General features: G+C 39.1%; 2 protein-coding genes across 6 annotated transcripts in view; both read right to left on the bottom strand.

Annotated features, from left to right (window-relative positions):
* The window catches only part of mctp2b (multiple C2 domains, transmembrane 2b), a 32,661-nt gene extending 15,506 nt beyond the window's left edge, over positions 1–17,155 (bottom strand). For 3 of the 4 annotated variants that reach the window (XM_079554685.1, XM_079554687.1, XM_079554688.1), the window contains exons 1-9: positions 16,965–17,155; positions 12,402–12,924; positions 8,813–8,869; positions 8,255–8,369; positions 3,118–3,260; positions 2,964–3,040; positions 1,420–1,534; positions 1,292–1,318; positions 93–260 (exon numbers count right to left, since the gene is read on the bottom strand). In XM_079554685.1, the coding sequence (XP_079410811.1) occupies positions 93–260; positions 1,292–1,318; positions 1,420–1,534; positions 2,964–3,040; positions 3,118–3,260; positions 8,255–8,369; positions 8,813–8,869; positions 12,402–12,875 (1,176 nt within the window). In that variant the 5' untranslated portion in view covers positions 12,876–12,924; positions 16,965–17,155. The remainder of the gene's footprint in view (positions 1–92; positions 261–1,291; positions 1,319–1,419; positions 1,535–2,963; positions 3,041–3,117; positions 3,261–8,254; positions 8,370–8,812; positions 8,870–12,401; positions 12,925–16,964) is intronic. The other variant, XM_079554686.1, reaches the window with a different exon arrangement.
* Positions 17,156–20,013: 2,858 nt separating this feature from the next.
* The window catches only part of LOC306961819 (myocyte-specific enhancer factor 2A-like), a 31,796-nt gene continuing 29,295 nt past the window's right edge, over positions 20,014–22,514 (bottom strand). For both annotated transcript variants that reach the window (XM_079554736.1, XM_079554737.1), the window contains one exon: positions 20,014–20,762. In XM_079554736.1, coding sequence (XP_079410862.1) covers positions 20,411–20,762 — 352 coding nt within the window. In that variant the 3' untranslated portion in view covers positions 20,014–20,410. The remainder of the gene's footprint in view (positions 20,763–22,514) is intronic.

A 22,514-nucleotide genomic window follows, 5' to 3' on the forward strand; every position in this document is an offset into this window, starting at 1 on the left:
ATAGTCTCTCTACCATCACACACTCTCACATAAAGGTCTGCGGTGGACACTAAAGAAACTAGTTGTTCAAAGAAAGTTTGGGTGAAAAGTACCCTGCTTCTGAATCTCAGCTCCCCGAGTCTGAAAGACACAAAGAAGTGCCCGGTTGAAGTCTCGACTGGCAGGTCATGGCCCTCCACCAGAGTCACCGTCACCACAGATGTCCACAGCTGACTCTTCTGCAGAGAGTCCGACAGGCGGAAACTCTGGTTTGGGTTTGACTGTATGAAGAAAGGAAGCATTCATCATTAGTCACACAAATAAAATAATATAAAATAGACTCTTTTGTATAATGCTCAGTATAGAGGTTTGTATAGAGGCTGTACCTTTCTCCATCACAGTAAGGTTTATGAATGTTCCTAAACAGCACAACTATGACTGAGAGCATGCCTGGAATGGGCCTGTAGTCTGAATCCTTTCTTCAATTGTATATTAACATGTGTTTTTACAATTTGTACTGCATTATTACAAAATATGTATGATTTAGCATTGACACTGCTACATAAATAACCAAACTAACCCCATGTTGAATTAATGTATTACATCATGTTATATTCAGCTTTTTCCAAGTGATAAAATAGTATTATTACTGGCAGGTAATAAGCCACTTTCCCTCCTATATTCTGCTGTAGTAATCATTTATTGGGGGTTAATTAGACCTGCTTTCGTTCTGACAGTGCTGCAGGGAGAACCATTTAACCCCAAAATGAATTAAAGCACACGATGCACCTTAATGAACCCGGCGTATGTGTCATCGAGTCGACATACTTTCAGTTCAAGGCGTAACGATAGCATGTAGCATAAGCCAATGAGGAACCGAATGGCCCCGGGGACAACAATAACAGGCCATTCGCTCAGAAAACGATACAGTTGTGCACATTACATGCAGCAACAGAAGCTTTTTGTGAATTCAGTTGCTGGAAACAATACAACACAGTGGGATTTGAAACAGTAAGCAGTAAAACGTGCATCTCAAAGCTCACAGGACACAAAAGCAGTGCTGTTAGTGCTAATCTTATGCAGTGCCATTTTAGACCATTCTAGTGTAAAGATTTGCTGCCCTCTAGTGGAGAGATGGTGCATTGGCGTAGTTGTAGCAGCTGATTCGTTGACTCAGTGGGAAGTGAACCCAGCAATTGAAATGTAGGTGTATTAAAGGAAACTATGAGCCAACTGTATGTGCCTCCCCAACCCTTATGGAACCTTAATGAAATCTCATAAACAAATCGTTTCTCAGTCTGTTAATCCTTACCCTACTGCTGCGTTTTCTGGACCACCGCTGCGACGGGAGCATGCATGTTAGAAGGAATGACACAGGTTAGTAGGCCGTGGACACATAGGCGATGCGGATCATGCACAGTGTTTAGGAGCGAGCCGTACGTGGAGTTTCCTGCTGCTTCCGTCTCTCAGCGTCAGGGTCATGTCCAGCAGCAGCAGCCCCATGTCCTCCTCCAGGCTGTTGGGGTCACTCAGTGGCAGAGACAGCTCATTTACCCTGCGGGGGAAAAGGGTTTATACAGAGTTATGCTGGGTTAGGGAGAATACTTGGTGGGGTTTAACTTACACTATAACACAATGCATGATTTGGAATAATGGAATTAAACTAGTTTTGTCCCCCCGTGCATCTAATTATGAAGTATTTCTGTCAATTCAATAAACTTGCACGCTAGCTTTCTTGCATTTCTGTGAAAGTGACCCTGAAAAGTGACCCTGTAAATTTGTGGGATTTTGAAAGTGGGACTTATGGACTTTTGGTGATATAATTTTGTGCTGCTGTTTTGTTGTTTGTGCCGCTGTTATATCAGGGAAATGTAAATGAAGCTTGGCTATGTCACTTTCTGTGAGTATTCTGCTGTATTATTGGCTGCTGTTTTCCATCTGTTAAGATTTGGGCCAGTAAATCTGTCTCCTGTGCGTCCAAAATCAGCTCATGTTTGAGACAAGAGCCGCTGCATCTGGACTTAACTATTCATGACTCTGGAAGACTAAACATTAGAGCAAAATTGGGCAAAAAGCGTAGTGTGCTCTCGGCTCAGCTGGAATTAATTTTTGTCAGTAGGTGTCAGGTATACGGTCAAAGACAGAAGGCAAGTATCAATAATCTTGTGTGCGACACACATTATCAGCTGAATAAATAAAATAAAATATGTAGCAAAGTAAACATACTTATATTTATTTGCTAAACTTCAACTTTCATGTAAGTCTATGTTTTTTGGAATTTAGAACACTAATATTCCATTTAGAACTAAATTTACAATACAGAGGTTTTAATTCCCGCAACTCTCGAACACCTCATGCACTTCCCTGTGGCGGCTTTAACAGAAGGTCTCTGTTGATATTAGATTATTAAACAAACGGACGTTTCATGAGGATTTTAGCTGCATCAGAGCAGGTCGGTCAGATGTCGACTAGTTCACCATCTTTTGTAAACCTCTGTCATGATGAAAAAATTGTAAGTAAATTATGTATTTTCCTCCCCCTACATGTTCCAACAATGTCCTAATGTGTAGAATGAGCACAGACCTGTTCACCACAACTGCCTCTAAAATCCTGCACTGTCACTCAAAACGGTGTTAATTCGGTCCGAATTGCTGTCATGCACGAGCTTAATATAGAAGGTGCCGTTACACGTATGCCCTGGGGTGGCAGTAGTGAGTATAAAATGGCGAACTTGCATCTAGCCCCTTTAAGTCATGGATATGTTCATTGTAAAAATAGTAAAAATAAATCAACTTAAATTTAGTCCTTAACCAGGTGAACATGCATCTTCTTTCTTCCAATAAGACGCAGAAAACGTTGCCATATATTTCTACCTTCATATTGCTTCTATGAGCCTGGCTAAATCTGTACATTGACGTAAACCAATCAATTAATCTTTCTTAACACTGTGAATTCAGAATAATTATTTTTTATACGGTTCTTACTTGTCCATCTCCAGTTCACTCAGAAGGACACTAGTAGCGCCCATAAAGTCGTCCGTTGTTAGATCACGGTCATACACCTGCATTTGAGAAAGAACCACAGATTTTTTACAGCAAATGTAATAATGTTACTGCAGATTTTTCTGACAACATTTACCTTAATATACAGGTCCTGGTTGAGGTCTTTGACAGGCAGAGAGAAGGTCTCGTTCCAGGAAGGGTTTAGATTTTTATACACAGTTTTGCTTTTGTAGAAGGTCTTTCCATCCAACTTGAATTTCACGTATGGGTCACTCGTACCTGAAAACATGAATCATCCAAACAAGAACATCTTAAGTTTAAGGATTCTTTTTACAACAGGGTTTCTAAAGGTGCAAGTCTAATGTAATGCTTTTTAATGCTATTTTAATGCCTAAGTTCTATATTTCTAATGCCACAAAAACATGGCATATTTCATTTTGTAAGGTTTGTAAACATATAATCAATCAAACAGAGAAATGAGCCAAAAGTTTGCCAAATTGGACTCAATGGGCAACTTTTGAGCAAAACATTGTGTAAAATTTCAGTGTAAACTTCAGCTTGTTTTAGACCATAGTGAGCAATGTCATGGAGTGAGAAATGTATATTTAAAGGGATATTTCAGGATTTTTGCCATAGGACCACATTTCCTAGTTATCCAGAGTGTTGCTGATTTCGGGAGATATATTTTTTTGTAATTCATGCAGTTCTTATATTTGAAGAATTACGTGGCGCTAGGCTTGTGCTATGCTAGCGCATTTCTATGGTAACTAGTAGCCTGCATTAAAAACAGTCTGACCCAAGCACAGTGCACCTGAGGCAAATCACTTATAACGCCAGACTAACCATATAAATAAATATAGAATATTTTTTGGAATATAACTGACCTTGCATCACATGAATGATCACATTTTGAGGAACTATTTTCTAGCAGATCCCTCCGCCGCTGCATATCTTATACAACCACGAAGCAGATGCTGCTCAAATACAAGGTATGTTAAATGCAAAATGGTTAAAATTACTTTACATTTGGCGTTATAAGTGATTTGCCTCAGGTGCACTGTGGAGCGGGTCAGACTGTTTTTAATGCAGGCTCGCTGATATCGTAGAAATGCGCTAGCCTTGCACTAGTCTAAAAAAATCCTGAAATATCCCTTTAATGCCAGTTTGAATCCAATGTAATGACTTTTAAGGCCTCAATTTTGGCATAATTAATTTAATGGCTTTAAATGCCCCACAGAAACCCTGTAACAAGTGACATTTAAGGACACCAGTTAACCCAGTGTGAAGGATGTGGTTATAACTGGTTGACCACAACTTCCTGAAAATGTCTTTGTTTCGATCAAAAAGTTAAAAGTCTACATATATTATTTACATGATGAAATGAATACTATTATGTTTTCCCCATATACTCCTTTCTATATCAGCACTGACCACACAGGGCTTCTTCACTGTGCAATTTCATAATGTAGTATTTCAGCAAACAGATGTCTGCGTGCACATAAAAGCTTTTCAGGCTATAATTTAAACAAACCGCATGCTCTTAACTATAATGCAGACAAACATAATCCGCTTGATCCCGCTCATATTTTCCCCCTGCTTTTTTTGTGTGTATTATGTAGTTGTGTAAATATACAACTATGCGCGGCACACGTAATCCAAACACACGCAGAGAGAAAGGGCTCGGGGATGAATAGTAGGTGTGGTCCCGGACAGGTTCCAATTTGCTGTGTGGAATCCAGCTCAGGCTGCTCATGTGCCGAGCCGAGCGCCAACATGACACTGCGCTGTCTCGCGTCCCTGGAGTCAGTAATATGAGGTTGTAATCGGACACACACATGTACAATTGCAGCGGCGAGACACATAAAACAAGGCGGCCATGACGGTTCAAAGGAGATCACACATATTTATGTTTTTTATTGCCGCGACAGGGTTTTCTTGTTTTTCTAAGCACCAGCCACCTATCACCAGCTCTATCTGTGTAGAGCTGGTGGTAAAATAAAAAGTAACGGTCGACACATAAGGAAACCGTTTACACTGAAGATACAAAATAATAAACATCACAAAATAGTCCAGGGAAAGCTTGGTATAAAGTGTTTTTGATGCGTTTTTGTCTCTTTTTTATCCCTTTTTTTGTTGTGTTTATGTAGTTTTCTTCTCATGCTTTCGTCTCTTTTTTATCCCTTTTTTGTTTTGTTTATGTAGTTTTCTTCTCAACAAAAACTACATGTTTTGTTTATGTATTTTCTTCTCATGCTCTTGTCTCTTTTTTACCCCTTTTTTGTTTTGTTTATGTAGTTTTCTTCTCATGTTTTCGTCTCTTTTTCATCCCTTTTTTGTTGTGTTTATGTAGCTTTTTTCCCATGTTTTTGTCTCTTTTTTTATCCCTTTTTTGTTGTGTTTTTGTAGTTTTCTTGTCATGTTTTTCGTCTCTTTTTTTATCCCTTTTTTGTTGTGTTTTCATAGTTTTCTTCTCATGTTTTTGTCATGTTTTCATCTCTTTTTTTATCCCTTTTTTAGTTGTGTTTATGCCGTTTTCTTGTCATGTTTTTGATGCTTTTCATTGCTTTTTTTTCATTCTTTTTTTGACAGTTCTTTCATCTTGTTTCTGTCACTTTTTTGTCCCTCTTTTGAGTCTTTTATGTTGCTTTTCCGCCTGCTCTTCAGTCGTGTTTTTGCTGCTCTTTTGGCCCATTCTTTGCAGCATTTTCATCCTCATTTTCATTGCAATTTTGATGCTTTTTCTTCAAGAAGCTTTTAGATTTGGGTAAAGCCAAACTGAAGAAAATGTGCTGTTGTTCTGGAGGGGGTAAAGAGGTTAAATTCAATAGTGTTCTCTATGTGAAACAGTCTCACATAAACACTTGGAAATGTAATGTTTAATGATATGTACAAAAAGAGACTAAAGAAGCTTGAACGTCGGAGCAAAAACACGTTTAGTGTTCGAAGCGGCGCTACTGACGGTGTGGTATTTGTGGCATGTCAACAAACCCAACAACACTTACTTTTAGCTAAATATTTCTGCATATAGTCAAAAGTCTGCACCAGATTCTGAAACCGGACTGCAGTCGCTTCACAGTGGAGCCTGATCCGGGGACTTTTCCATTGTCTTGCCGCCTCTGCATTCAGTTATTGACTTTGTGGGATGTGTTTATTGACAGTGGATTTAATGTGTGTGTTGAGTCAAAACACTTTGAGATAATTCAAAAACATGCACTTTTTTCTGATGTCTCCAAAGGGTCTATAGTAACAATAACACAAGTTTCATTTACAAGTTCATTTGACAGTCAGTGGTGGAAAGCAACAAAGTAAAAAGTACAAATTATAGCTGCTTTTACTTTACTCAAGTACATTTTACGATGGATACTTTTTACTTTTACTTCACTACATTTTAGAGCCTGTATCTGTACTTTTTACTCCACTACGTTTTTAAATTGGGTTAAAAGTAAAAGTATTTTATTTTCAAAGTGACCTCACTACGATGAACTGGTTTCGTCCCAGTTTAGACTTGGTTTAGTGGTTTACTCCTCTAGACCTCGCTTAGAGCTGGTTAAGACCTGGTTTAGTTCCTGTTTCTGAGTTAATGGTTTGATTCAAATGATTTAAAAAAAAATCCTGCACATTAAAGGGACTATACAGTGTTCACCACAACTGCCTCTAAAATCCTGCTCTAAACTCTTAAAACTTATACATTTTACTTTGCACACTTTCATACTTTTACTGAAGTTAAAATTTTAACACATACTTGGAGCCACACCACGTAGAATTTTGACCAAAAAACTAATTTTAATACAAGCATTTATTTTATGACAGATATTTTGATCATTGAAAAATACCTCATAAATGAACAAACAAACATGTGCCTTTGCTGTGAGCGGCTCAGCTCTCCTGAGACATGACGGTAACTTTACCGGGAGTGGGTACGTCTCCAGCTCGTCTCCATGGAGATGTGACCAAAGTCAGTAGAATTTGAGATTTAAACAGGTTAGATCCTCATCCAAATTCATTCTTTGATTATTCACTGCAATAATAGCATTTTTTTGTGTTTTCTGCAGGAGCATGTTTTGTACTGATGGCAGCAGTATAGCCCAAAATGTTACGCAGTGTGCCTTTGAGTACATTTTTGGTCCTGTATCTGCACTTTTACTTAAAGAGAATAGATGCAAGTTAGTCATTTAATCCTCACTACTGCCACCTCAGGTCTTACCTGTAACTGCAGCTTCTATATTAAGCTCGAGCTTTTTGAGTGACAGAGCAGGATTTTAGAGGCAGTTGTGGTGAACAGGTCTGGGCTCATTCGACACATTAGGACATGGCTGGAACATGTAGGGGGAGGAAGATACGTAATTTGAACATTTTTAAACTCCGTATAGTCCATTTAAGTAAGAATATTGAGTACTTCTTCCACCACTGTGACAGTCAATGACAGTATTTATATTAACCTCTAGACCCTCACCTTAACCAAGGGCATTTTTTTCAGTTCAGCTTTATCTAAATATAAAAGCCTCTTGACTGTAGCGCTTACAGCCTATAGGCCAATGTAACGCCTAATTTGAAAGCTAAGACCTACAAAACTGATTCAGAAGTTTTCCTACAGAACTTTTTGTGGCTTTTTTGTTGTGTTTTGTTGCTTTTTTATTAATGTGTTATTGTTGCTTTTCCTGCCCGTTTTTGTCACATTTTTGTTGTGCATTCATCGTTTCTTTTGTCTCTTTTTTGTTAAAACCCTATAGGCCAGAGCAATGCCTCATTTGAAATCTAAGACCTTGTAGCTCAGGGCAACGATCCATCTGCAACAAACTAATGCCAGAAAACGATTCTTGCTTTGATTTTGTTGTTAATATTAGCGTCCTCTCTTAATGTTAATGCTCCGGAACATGTTTATAATGTGCACGCTGAACTCAATCTTGATTTGAAAACATAAATCACAATCACAGAACAGAAACATTCAGATTTTTCTCTAAATTTGTTCTGCCCTACATGACATTATTCCTGCATTTTTACAATAAAATCCTGGGACAACGTTGTAGTTCCCAGCGTGGCGTCATTTGCATGAACCGTGTCCACATTCACCCCCTGGAGCTTAAACATATTTGCTCTGTTCAGCCACAACCTTTTGCATACACAAGTACATAAACAAATAGTAAAAGGACACTATTGTTAGCAGATTGTTTTGCAGTTTTTGGCACTTCCCTGCTGCTCCTGTACACATATAACGACCCTATCCATCACATCAAGCCCAGCTGATAAGTCAAGTGCAAAGATAAGGTTTTTACCGCATCGGTCCCTGACGACAAGGTTGCGTCCTTCCTTCAGCGTGATGGTCACCAGGAAGGACCTGACGGGCTCTCTGACGTCCGAGCTGGTTGGAGTCTCAGCGCCCGTGTCCTCCTGAACACACGTGATTAAGCACAGTTATCAAGAGCTGGTTCGGATTTGTAAAATATATAGACGTTTGGTAGCTGAATCTCCACAAGCTGGTCATGCAAAGCTAAAATCATCTTTTTTTTTTAAATACAAAGCCTTACAATTTACTTTCTTCAGGATGCCGGTAGACTTAACGGCTACTCACAAACGGGATAACATTTTTAAGATACCTGCTGTTACTAAAGCATACTCTTTAAAGTCTGAGGTAAAGCCTTTGCACAATCATAATAACGTTTCAATAACACTTTTGTGAACACAGTTTACAAAATAAAACCAACATTCCTTTAGTTTTGAATGACAAACTGTCTGTCTGACCTTTTAATCTCATTAAAACTATTTCACACAGGTTTAGTCCGTGTATAAAACTGATAACAATTGGCTCTTTGGATAAAACCTAAAGCACTTACAGTTTGGGTGTCTCCCTCGTTGACCATATCGCCACTTGATGCGTGACTTTCATCTAGCTGCACAAAAAAGAAGCAGAAAGACATTTCAGAATCCGAGCTTGCTTGTGAAGAGAGTGTGAAATAATGGAGCATGCTGCGAAATCCCTGGAGCATTTATTAAACATTCCTGTGTCCCGGGGACTGACTGGGGGACAGAGAATTACTTTACTGTAATGCTTAAGTAACCTGCACTTCTCTGAAAATTTCCTTGACATTTGTTTTTTTCAAGTTCAAGTTTATCTGTCATATGTGTCAAGTACAAGGTGCCAAAAGCAATGAAAAGAGTTCTGCCCGGGCACTCTCTCTGCCAGGGCAGAAGCAAACAAACAAAGCATTCCAGCAGTAAACGCACAAAACTCAGCTCTCTTTTAGGCCAATGTTCATCAGCTTCAGTGTCTGAGGATAAAAACTGTCTCTTAAAACAAGAGGAGGTCTGTTCTCTAAATATATTTGAGAAGCTTCAAGCACTACAAATAAAATCACATTACAACATCGATTCAAGCCAACTGAATCTGTCCACTAACGTAGCCACGGGTGCGCCAGGGTGCACCAGCGCCAAACTGGGAGCCGGCCAAAACATTTTGGTAAATAAAAAAAAAAAAACATCTGTTAAGATAGTGTCTCTCCTTTCTCTCAGCTCCGTCCTGACCTGACTATCACCAACTGCGTAGTCCACGTCCCCCCGTCTCATCTGAGAAATAGTTAAAGGTGACGCAAAACAAAACTCTGGAGAGCCCGATGGCGTGTACTTAATCTAAAGCAAAGCTTTACGTGGTGTTGAGGGAGGAGCTGCTCTTTGGTTATCTGTGGTTTGCATCAGCCTTAATTTAAACAGCTCAAAAGTTAAGTTCTGTTAAGTTAAATAAATTACACATTTAGCAAAGGGCAAACTGTGCTTTATTTGAAAATACGATGGCTGCAACAATTATTTGTCCACACTGTCTGCGGTTGAAGAGTGCATTTTTAACTCCAGATATTTTTATAGTAACATCACATTTTCCCCCAGCCAGGTGTGCATGAGATGGATGTGGCATCAAAGTGAAAGTATCACATGGTGTCACTCACACACAGGCTCTGTTAATGAAACATGATACTCTCAAATGGCCAGAGATGTCAATAAAATAGTCTGAATATTTCATCAGTAATTCATCCTCATCAATCATCAACTTTTTTTTTAGCAAAGTTCAAAAAGCTCTGTTTGTTTGCCTGAAAGGCATATGCTCTAAAGAGGTTAATAAAAGGTAATACAAAAACAACTCTAACTGGGCTCTAACTTAAGCTATGTAGGCACGACTACAGGTTTGTGGATATGCCATAACTAAAGCTCAGAGTCTCCAGGTTTCAGAAGTTAGCTTGAACTACCGGAGGCATTATCTAATAGAGAATATATTTGTGATATTTAGTCTGGGGACCACCAATTCATTTTCTCGTATGCGAGGTGTGGTTTACGATTGTCCATAGCCGTTTATTGGCACTACGAATGTCTATCATATGCGTCTGCACGTAACCATAGCCATATGATCGAATCAGATGACGAATGACGCACCCGCTGTAAACTTTAGAGCTAAACTTAGAACACGGTCTATAGCTTGATGGAAAGATGGAGTCGCTGCTGCCATGTTGGATCTGTAAATAAACTGTTTTTTTTAAAACTGTTTTAACGTAAACAAATTATAAGCTTCGAATAGCGCGTCATCGTCTCGCGTGATGTGTGTGATTCGTCCCCAAATTTCACAGTTCGAAATTGTTCAAATGCACACAGCAGTAGGGCTGAACGATATGGACAAAATTTCATATCTCGATATTCATGCCAGATATCTCGATATCGATACGATATAACTATGGGTTCGGTGAAAACTAAGTATTTTTCAGAAAAATAAAATCATAATACAAAATAGTGCAGTTTTATTGATGAAAATCTATATCGTTCATATCTTGCTTTTTCGATTTTAATGTTTTGAATGTTCATATCTCGATATAAATACAATCACAATATATTTTTCTTTTGCGATATTGATATCTTGAATGTTCATATCTCGATACCGATACAACGATATATCTTTCAGCCCTACACAGCTGCATGGGTATTCCCAGGCTAGGTCAAATGCAGAGTTCCCAGAGGAAAATACGAAATTAGTTATTTTCAACTCAGCAAGCGATATTTACCATCATTTCGATTCCACATAAAATGTACCTTAACCACATTAACCTGTTACACAGACAACTCAAATAGTTTTGACCTTTACACAGCCGGTTCAAACAACACTGACATTATCCTTTAAGAACAAAAGAAGACAAATGAAGATTAACATGGGTGTTGTGCATTATGTGAGTGTTGATTATCAGTCTACGTTCAGCAAATAACTAATAACTAAGTTTTACATCATGAGTGCCTGTTGGTGTTTGCTGGTGTTTGACGAGACAAATTTATGTTTCGTCCAGGAACGTGATCATAAATTAAAGAAAAAAATATTGCATTATGTGAAGAGCAGTGTGCTTCCTCCGAACACTTCTTCAGAAGTCAGACAGTGTGACAAGCATTGTTAGTATGCTGCTAGTGGACCTTTGTGCTTAATGACTTGCCCCGGTGACAACAAATAAAAGTGAAGATGATGCTATTAAAGAGACAATGAAATTACCGATATACACTGGTTCATTTTGTTCCACAAGAGCAATAGTTGTTTAGATTCTTGCATATTACAATAAAATAGTGTCAGTCTCAGTCATGAGCAGGTGGCACGGATGTGTCTTGTGACTCTGCAAACACACACTTAAGTTTGTCTAGAGTCACTGGTAAACTATTGATATTGGACGAGCTGTAGGATTAAGATGCGGCAGGTAAAGTTTGAACAACCTTTGTAAATACCACAGCGCTGACACTTGAGACGCTGCCATGTTTGGGTAATCTGTTCCAAAAATGAACCCTTATTTTGACCTTTTAGTCTCTCTATGTCCACCAAAACATCCTCCGCTCTGACAGGGGCATTTGGAAGACTTCTATCAAAGCATTAAACAATGTTAAAGTGCACAAGCATGGGCTTGAATTGAGGAAACAGTAATTGATAAGTAAATCTTCTATTGACTGCTAGAATACATCTCACAGTTGTAAAATGTTCAGAGAAAATGATCAATAATTTCATTACTAATCCTGGTGTTTGCATATTACCCCCAAGTTACCGAAAAGCACAGAACAAAACTAGAAGAGAGGAAAAAAAAAGAAAAGTTCCAGTTTAAGGCTGCACAATTTTGGAAAAACATCAAATTGTGTTTTATTTCCTAACTAATACAGTCACATTTGCAATTTATGTTTTCAAATCAAAATGTAGTTCACATTTTAAACACATCCATGAGCATCAAAGTTTAGGAAAACACTGAGGTGCAAACTTCTAAGCTAATAGAAAAATCAGAAGTATTTCCGAACGTCTTTGTAGAAGTCTAATAATAAGCTAAGACTTAATGAAACCCCAGACACTAAATATTGTTTTTCCGTAAAGATACTGTGCCATCTTAACCCTTGCTGCTGATTTCCACCATTCAAACTAAAGTTTACCTGCTGTGTGTCCTCAAAGTGCTGCCCGGGGCTGTAGATCGTCATGACCTCTGGGAGGCCCAGCTCCTCCGGCTCCATGGTTCTAGGTACTTCAAGATGCTTCTCACTGAAACTGCTGTGAGAGTTTCTGGAGGAATTCCAGTCGGTGCAGTCTGTTGGCGCACACAGGACTTGTTCACTCCTCCCTGCTCTCATCCTGGGGCCACGCCCGCCTCCTGCCTGCCTCTGGGCACCTTTGTTGAGTGGTGTTGCGGGGTTACTGTAGCTAGAGACATCACTTCCCTGGATGTGCACGCTGGATGAGACTGGGACATAGTTTTGCCTCACATCGGGCACAGAGGAGCTCATGTGATGGGGCAACGCAGACTGCAGGGAGCGCTTGTGTGAGGTTGTCCTGCTCCGCAGCAGGTTTGGAAGCAGCGGGTGAACCTTCTGACGCAGGTGCTTAAACACCCCTGGCTTTTTGCCTTCCATGATGAAACAGCGCTTCAGTCCAGCTTTAGGAGCTCCTCAATGACGACATCTGGAACAAAACCAGACATTTTCAGTGCAGTAGCAGCAGAAACAAACACGAGAGGAGGTGTATTTCATGCAGTAATTGGGATTTTGTCATCGTCATACTTGATGATGCCAAGTAAGGTTTTTTTTTTGGTGGAAAGGAAATTAAAGGAAATTAAAAGGGTCGTTGTCATTTTCTGCACAAATTGCTCTAAACAAATTCAATGTTCATTTCCCACATTAAAGTAAAATACTCTGTGCATTCTCACACAGAGAATGCAGCACAACTTGAATGACTTGAATGTTTTCATCGCACCTTTATCCTGTAAATGAATGAATTGCTCGATCAGTCCACGCCACAACTAAATCAACAATAAAAAGGGTGCGGGGAAAATAAGGAAGGAGAAATTAAATGGAAACAAATCTACTGTTGTGTAATCATTAACTCGCACTGCCTGGAGGAAACAAAAGGACATCCTTCTTTTGCCGCCTTGTGTTTGATGCTTGTAAAATGCTTCGGGGCTGATTTATTCAGGACCTACTTCAGACTGAGTTCTATCACTTTCATTCCAGAAATATCGGCCCTTTAGCTGCATAACATTGTCTGATAGCCGATGTTGTAAAATACCTAAATATCGGTCGATCTCTTAAAAAATCCACAGTCTCTCAATGGAGGATCTCAAATGGGCAACGCTCAAAAAGTAATATTCCGTTTACTCCATTGAAACTAAAGTTGTGCTTGTGTGCTATTTTTATTTTACTCGTCATTAATAGACTATTATATAAGACTGAGTAAAGTCAACAAACGAAACAGAAACAAAGCAATCAATGTAGTTTTCTGATCCAAGTCGTAAGCCTCTGTGATCTCGACAATAACAAACAGCATTCTCAAAAACCTGCTTTTAAGACGCAGGCAGCAACATAAGCCTCTTAGTGACTTTATACGGTTATTGTCATTAAAGCAGTACGATTGGTCGGGCCGGGCTGGACGCGGGGTGGGCGGGGCTACATTATAGCTCGGCCGTAATGATGGCAATGAGGGGGTTTTCAGAAAGATGAGCCTAAAGCGTAGAGTGAAAGGGAGAGTCCGAGGCAAATGAGCAAGTAAACACAATGCGCTTAAAAAACTAAAGTGGCAGGTAAATCAGGTTTTTTTCCCCCCACTGAAATCTTAAGTAAATGAGGTGCTGAGGTTTTCAAACATCTCACACAACAGGATGAAGATTATTATTGCGACATTTTGATAAACCAATTCAACACAGGGCAGTCTGTTCAATTTAAACACCAAGTAAATAAGGAAAATCAGGATTAAAACCAAGCTTTTGCACCTCATTACACAGTATTACCATTTTTTTTTTGACTCCAGTTGCTATAGTGACAGATATTTAGACTATTTGGCGATATATTGAGATGAACCTAGAAAACATTTTTGGGTCTATTATGTCATGCACACGGGGAAAAAAAAAACACGGAAAAAACTAATGCCTTAGACATCTGCAGCCTACATCAGACAACTGACCCAAATATAAGGATTATATAATGAATCTCTGTAATAGACTGGGAGAAGAAGAGGGAGTGAAGGCACACAAAAAGTATATTATTAACATTTATTAGTTGTTGAATAAAATAAAAAAAAAAAGAGTAGGATTCTGAAGGAAGTTGCTACATATTGGTTTAGGCTTTAAAGGGCGTTTGACAGGTTTTAATGCTTTTAAATATGACTTATTTAGAAGTAAAGTATCAGTTGCATAATTATCATTTTATTTCAGTGAAGCAGCAATTTTAGAGAAGAAAAGTTACTTTTATTTGCTGTCAGGAAGTGACATAGAAGGAGGTAAAGTTCCATCCGTTTGTTAAGTGTCAGCTTCCGGGTACTAGCAAACAGAGAAAAAACATAAAAAACTCTTGAAAACAACCATCAATATTTCTGAAACTCAATGGGGAGTGACTGTACCTACTTATTTCTCAGACTCATTAGCCAAAAATGTCGTACCTACTGCTAAAAAAGTAATATTTACTACAGTCACTACTTCCGGGGTTAGCGTAGCATTTTTCTCCGCTAAACTGGATGGACCGATTTTATGCCTTTTATTGCAGTAGGTACAGCATTTTTGGCTAATGGGCCTGATAAATAAGTATGTTCAGTAACTCTCCGTTGAGTTTCAGAAATATTGATTGTGGTATTAAAGAGTTTTTGTAGTTTCTCGCACATCTTGGGACCCAGAAGTAGAGCTGTGACGTCACACTTAAAGGGATATTTCAGGATTTTTGACGTAGGGCCTCATTTCCTAGTTATCCAGAGTGTTGCTGATTTCTGGAGATATATATTTTTTGTAATTCATGCAGTCCTTATATTTGAAGAGTTTCGTGGTGCTAGGCTAGTGCAAGGCTAGCACATTTCTACGGTATCAGCAAGCCTGCATTAAAAACAGTCTGACACACAGTGCTCACTAGTAACGCCAGACGAACAATATAAATGTCTGTGTTGATAGAATATTTTTTGGAAAATAACTGACCTTGCATCACATGAGTGATCACATTTTGAGGGACTATTTTCTAGCAGATCACTCCGCCGTTGCGTAGCTTATACAACCACGAAGCTGATGCTGCTCAAATAAAAGCTATTTTAAATGCAAAATGGTTAAAATTATTCTATCGACACAGACATTTATATGGTTAGTCTGGCGTTATAAGTGATTTGCCTCAGGTGCTCTGCGGAGTGTGTCAGACTGTTTTTTAATGCAGGCAAGCTGATATCGTAGAAATGTGCTAGCCTTGCACTAGCCTAGCACCACGAAACTCTTCAAATATATTCTTAAAGAAACTTGGAAGTGGCAAACATGAATGAACCTACGTTAAAGTGCATATGACAGGCTTTAATACTTTTGAAAATATGACTTATTTAGATGAATAACATCAGTTGCAAGTTCATCAGTTGATTAACTATCATTTTATTTCAGTGAAGCAGCAATTTTAATGAAGAAATGTTGGGCAGAAAGTTATTTAGTTATTTATTTGAAGTTTTAAGCTGCTGACAGGAAGTGACATTGACTTAACATGGTCAACATGGCAACAGTTTATAAATTGTTTACCTTCTTCTATGTCACTTCCTGTCAGTGTCCAATAAGGAAGGGAAACTATAAACATCACAAAAATAGCCAAACTGAAGAAAGCTGGGTACAAATCTTTAGCAAAATCTTACATATAATTGTGTTAACTAAGTTTTAGCAACAAATGTGTCTAATGTGTCATATGCACTTTAAGCAAGAATGACTATAGTTCTACAGGTGCAATAGTAATTCTACAGTCAAACCTGGAAGCGTGAGACTGTGACTGAAATGATACATGGGAATACACCTACAGGGGACTGCATACACTTCCTGTACTGTTGAGCTTGTGGTCTTGTTTGCTTAAAGCTAACTGGGTTTAAATTATGCACCGAAGCAGGTGCTAAAAGGCTTTGTATACATATAAGCTAATGTTACATAATGTGCATGGGGAACTACGCTGTACTTTTTTCCGCCACAAAGCTGACAGTCCTGTGGGGTTAATAATTAGCCCCTAATGACCATAATAACACAGGACTCTAACATGGCGGCACCTTTAAATGACTTTGCATCACAAGTTATTAAGGCTAAAGGCAAATGCACTGAACAAATCTGATTAAACTTTATCATTACTGGAGTTCAGATCAATCCCTTTCATTTACAGGCTGTTAATGTTTGATTGAGTTGGAGGACAGCCAAAATAACCACACACCCACTAATGCAAAGTTGATTTCAATTTTTTGACATTTCTCGTTAAAATAACTTCTCATTCATCGTGTGCCATATTCAAAATGATGGTTGGCTATAATCTTTTTCCACTCATCATGTTTTTCTCCTCTCCTCTTTGCCAATTTAACACTTTTTGGACTGGTTAACCCTTTACTTTTCATTTACTTCACTGTTGTTTTTCTTTTCTTGCTAAACTGTGAAATTACAAAAGTTATATACAAGTATTTCATCTTGTCCAGGTTAAAAAATCCAACCTTTTAACTAATTAACGACAACCAAAAGATCTAACCTGTGGTCCGGAGCGTTGATACTGACGGATGCGAATAAACAGTGAAGGAGTGACGGTTGGGACAGTTCAGGGAAACACCCCCGAGGCCGTCGTCTGAGTCTCTGCTGACAACCTTGTCCAGAGATCCTCCTCCCTAGGCCATGGTCAGCGTCACGTTTCACTCTTTTATCTGCCTCTCGTACAATGCTCGGCGGCCTGCGAGGGATACGGGCAAAGCAACAGAGGAAGAGGATCAAAGGTTAAACAAACGGCACTATGTACATAAGTATAAATAAGGCTTTTTTTCTCGTCATAGGCAGGGGGTGAAGTGCTGTCTCCGGTTTAATGAATGAACCTCGTTGATTAAGTTAGCACTGTTCAAACCCACAGCAAGAAATGACCCATGTTCAGTTCTCTGGGCTTTTCTCTTTAGACTCCCCAAAACCTATTCCCATGGGTTTTGGGCATATGCTAATTCTGTAGATACCGGACAGAGCTCAAGATCTGGAGAAAGGGTCCCGCCCACTGGTCCATACAACAGGTCTGTCCAGTTTAAAGAGATGGGTCAAGTGAGAAGGACAATCTCTAGGGGGTCAGTGAAGTACATGATGGGATACAACAATGAAATCCTAAAAGTTTAAGCCAATGATGTCATTCTTTCCTCATAGGATGCTTGTGTTATCTAGGCTGACACATGAAGCCGAAGCAGCTTATGACAGACTATTACATAAAGTATTCTGAGCAAATACACAGGAAGAGCAGGAGTTTGCATAAACAGCACTGATTTCACAAAATATCAAAAGCTTTGAAGGCAAATGTGTGTGGTCGTTATAGATCAAATCAAAGCACCGCAAACATGTACATTTATAGCCATGTTTTTTGTGTCCACTAATCTGTTACTTTCCTGCCAAAAAAGAAAGTTGAGCAACCATGCATCAGGCCATTCTTGTCAGAACAGGACTGCATGTTATTTCCTGAAAGCTAGTGTTTGTGGTTAGCTTTTGGTGAGGAAAGATCGAGGTTCACAGCTCACTCACGATGTGAAACGACACCCATGAGTCAGACTGCTTTACTTACTATGATAAAGTTACTGGAGGACGTTTATGAGGCCGCTTTATTTAATATGCGGCAGGAAAACACACAAGGCTAGAGCTGTGCCAGTGTTGTAGGTTGAAACATCTGAAATGCAGGTACCTACAAGATGCACAACAACGCCCGCGTTTACTGTGTATGTGCTGCAACATGTTGCAAAAGAAAAAAAAAGTTGAAGCGAGTCTTTAGCAGCAAGAGACAGACATAGCGCAACAACAAGGCACATAAAGACAAATATTTACTAAGCCCAACTAATGGTTAATATCAGGTATTTCTTACTGAAGGTAGGAATAGGCACATTTTCCACACTATCTCGCGAAAGGAAAGGTTAAATGAATCCCCACAGAGTTTACCTGTCCACCAGGGGAAGGTATGAGATAATGAAGAACTCTCAACTTACCTGTAGGAATAACATCTAAGGCAGTCTGTCAACTAAAATGAAAGTTCCTCTGTCTCAGTTACCTCGTAGTGTTGGTTATATCTCCACATATTCATTTGCTTAGCTTTTCGTCCCCCTTACGGCTGTTGAATGGCCCCATAAACACGACACCGACACAACCCAGCTGTTGGGACAGACTTCCTCCTCCTCTTCTTCACACGGTAGACTCGGACATCGTCAAGCTGCACGCGGTAACGGCACAGACCGGAAATGGCATCTCACCAAAATAAAAGGAGCCCAGGTATTTCCGGTCAGAAAGTAGGCTGCTGGTGCAGATAGAAGATTTCCACCAAGATAATTATTATTTTACTCTTTTTACTTAAAGGAACTACACCTGTTTTTTTCTAGTTATGGAAGGAAATGTGTTTTTGTCTTAAATATTTGTCTATAGGGGGAAAAAACACTGTGCATCTAATTGTAAAGTATTTATATCCATTTCATGAAATTGTAGGCCAGTTTTCTTGCATTTTTGTGAAAGTGACCCTAAAAAGTGACCCTGCCAGTTGTGAAACGTGCGGATAAACACATCCCTGTGAAGAATTCAGATGCAACACATATGAAAATTAGGTATAAGTTTGGACCGCAGTTACTTTAAAACTGTAATATATTTTGTATTAGTAGTTACAGCTATAAAAATGTAGTATGTTTGTATTACACATTACTGTTTCAAAGATGTAACTGAGTTACACTTGTTTTTTTTTTTCATAATATAAACTGAAAATAGCCTAGTGATTCCACTGAGCAAAACTGCAGTCAGAGGTTTCCTTCTCTTTCCTCCATTCTCTTTGTTTTGACGACGTTAACAGTACACGACTGCACATCTTATACACCAGTACCCCTTATTTGGAGGAAGTTTGGCATTTTTTCGTTGTAAACTGGAGTTACTTGAATTGTAATGACTAACATATTCTGGTCATTTGTGTGGTCCTGGCTACAATGGAAATAGATAGGAATCTAGCTTCCTGTCTCCTGACTGGAATGTTTACAAACAATTAAAGGGCCTTAATGAATGAAGTCTGCTGAATCTGTGCAGTGTGAAAATTCAGCTGCTATGAATTTACGTACATTTTATGTAAAACAGTAAACATAAAATATCTAAAGGCAACAAAAGTTGGTCCATATTTCACCACTGATGTTTATTATTTAAATACTTTTGCCCTTTAAAGCTTTATATTCCTTGTATATAAGATACCTCCTTACTATTAGTTGATTGCACATTTCCTGTCTATTTTGCACCCCTTGAGTGTTTCTTGAGCTGATGGAACAAGTGAAACCTTTTCTTAAAACACAAAATAGGCAGACAATGAATAGCTTAAACCCTCATGTTTATAATATACATATTTGTCGTGGCCACATCTAAAATATTCCGGCTATATTGTGTAGCCTTCCTGCAGAAATGAACAAAGCACCCTCAGTTAAATTCAAAGTGATATATTAAGGATACTTTACAAAACAAAAAGTACATTTGAAATACATATACAGAAACGGTGTATGGCTTTATGCATTAAACCAACATTACCATTATGTATTTTTTTTTAAGTATAAATTAACATAGCCTGTGTTCATACAAAATGCAAAAGGGTGACAATGACAAGCGACATTTTAACCCATATAAATAATTTTGCGATGAACAGTCACAAAACTGAACAAATATTGCTTTTATTCCAAGTTCCAAACCCTGAGATCAGCAACAAATTGATCACTAGGCGCCATCTAGTGGAAAAATATAAAATTACACTATAACTTTTCCACCCTGCTGCAGATGATCCAAGTTGATTCATTATTCTCGCGGTGTAGCGTTCATTGTTTGTACTGTACTTGTTGGAATTGTGTACCGATATATTCTTGTATGTCTTACTGTCTGGTGTATTGTCGAAACATCTAAGAAAGAAACAAAAACATAACAGAAAACGTCTCTGATTTCGATGTTAGATCCTTAGGTCACCCAGCTGTCCATACGCATGCGTTTGACACTGGGGCTCTCCCTGCCCTCGGCGCGGCTCATTTGGCCCATGGGGAGTGAGTGGAAGTCTGATCTGTGCTGGTACTCGTCCCGGTCACTGGCGCCGCCCTCTTGGGAGCTGCAGGAGGAGCCGATGCTGTCCGTGGGAGACCTGCCCATCTCCGTCGGGATCGAGGACGGGTTAGAGGAGTGAGGCGCCGCTGCCACTCGGTGAGACGTCCCCGCGTATCTGGACTGGGTCAGGTGGTCGCGTGGCGGGGACAGCGGCTCGGCTTTGATGTTGATGTTGTGGTTGGCGTTGATTGTCAAACTAGTACCTGTTGAGCTTTAGGCAGATAAAAGAGGCTTCAGAAAGTGTGCAGTTTCTGTTCTATTTCTTATTGTGTGGCAGACTGGTACTGACTCTATAGAAATAAAAAAAAATCATAAAAGTTCAGATCCGATTAAGTAACACCTAAAAGTACAGTACATTCCTTTTATTGCTCAATGAGATTCAAAGGCCTTAGACCAGGGGTGTCCAAACCTTTATCATAGACGGAAATCTGGACATTTCTACAGTGTTGAGGGCCACAGATGTAAAAGCAGTAAAACATTCAACTGGGCACATTAAAGGGGCTATACAGAGTTTAAAAATGTCAAAATTATGTATTTTCCTCCCCCTACATGTTCCAACAATGTCCAACAATGTTCACCACAACTGCCTCTAAAATCCTGCACTGTCACTCAAAACGTTGTTACTTCGGGTCTGAAGTGCCGTCATGCACGAGCTTAATATAGAAGCTGCAGTTACACGTATGACCTGAGGTGGCAGTAGTGAGAACAAAATGGCTAACTTGCATCTAGCCCCTTTAAGAGAGGTTTTAACTGTGTCCTACACCTTAATTCAGCTCTGTCTCACTGAAAAAATGTTAGTTTATGATGCTATAATCATGTAAAATGATTAAATCACCAATAAAAAAGTGCCATCTCTACAATGTGGCATGGTGGCTGAGTTGTTAGCACTCTTGCCTCACAGCTAGAAGTCTGGACTAACCCAACATCTGATCTACGTAATTTTGTAATAAGTTCTTCTTCTCTTCTTAATAGGGCCCGACCGTTATGGATTTTTGGGGTCCGATACCGATATGAAGGGGGTTGGCATGGCCGATAGCCGATATAAAGGCCGATATTTTAAGTAATTTAATTTGATGAAGTGAAGCATTTATTATTATAGTAAAGGTTTCTATCATAGAAATATATAGAAATATCGGTCGACCAATGTGGGAATTACAGATGGAATTAGCATAGTGCTAAATCTGGTGCAGCCATCTTTTTAATGTAACTGCACACTGTCCTTTGAATAAACTAAAGTACTAAACAATTATCGGGGTATTTTGATTGGCCGATGCCGGTATGCACCACTGATATTTTTGGCCAAATTTTAGAACTGTCTATAAACCTGTGTATGAAGCTTCTAAATGTGTCAGTGTTGAAGTGTGACAGCAGTGGGTGCTGTATATTATGTTTAGTAGTTACTTCAGAGGGAGCTTGTTTGAAAGACAAAAATCAGTAGATGGCAAAACAAAAAAACGGTAAGTCTCTATCTCTTATGGTTCCAAAATTATACGCAACCCTGAGGCCTAGGAAGTTGTGGGAGGGCTCATTTTAAAGCTCTGATTGAGCTCTTTCCTGTGCTGTAAAGTATCTATTACTTTCAGTCCCGGAGATATCGGCCTTTTTAGCGGCCGAAATTTGAAAATATCCTAATATCGGCCGATATATCGGTCGGGCCCTAATTCTTAATATGTGCCAATTGAAAAAGGAGGGCCACCAAAAATTGGTCTGTGGTCCGCATTTGGCCCCTAGGCCGCACTTTGGGCACCACTGCCTAGAGATTTTACCTGTTCCTTGGTTGAAGCACTTTTTATGATTTTATGAATTTAATGTGATCTCCACACTTGTTCGTTTTTAGTCGGGTTTTAATTATTATCCTCTTTTTATCAACCTGTATGATTGTGTTTCTGTATGTTTCAGCTGGCTGCACACAAATTGCCCCCCAGGGATCGAATGAAGATCAAACTGAATTGATATTAACAAT

This window comes from Gobius niger (genome assembly GCF_951799975.1).
Source record: "Gobius niger genome assembly, chromosome: 4".
NCBI lineage: Eukaryota > Metazoa > Chordata > Actinopteri > Gobiiformes > Gobiidae > Gobius > Gobius niger.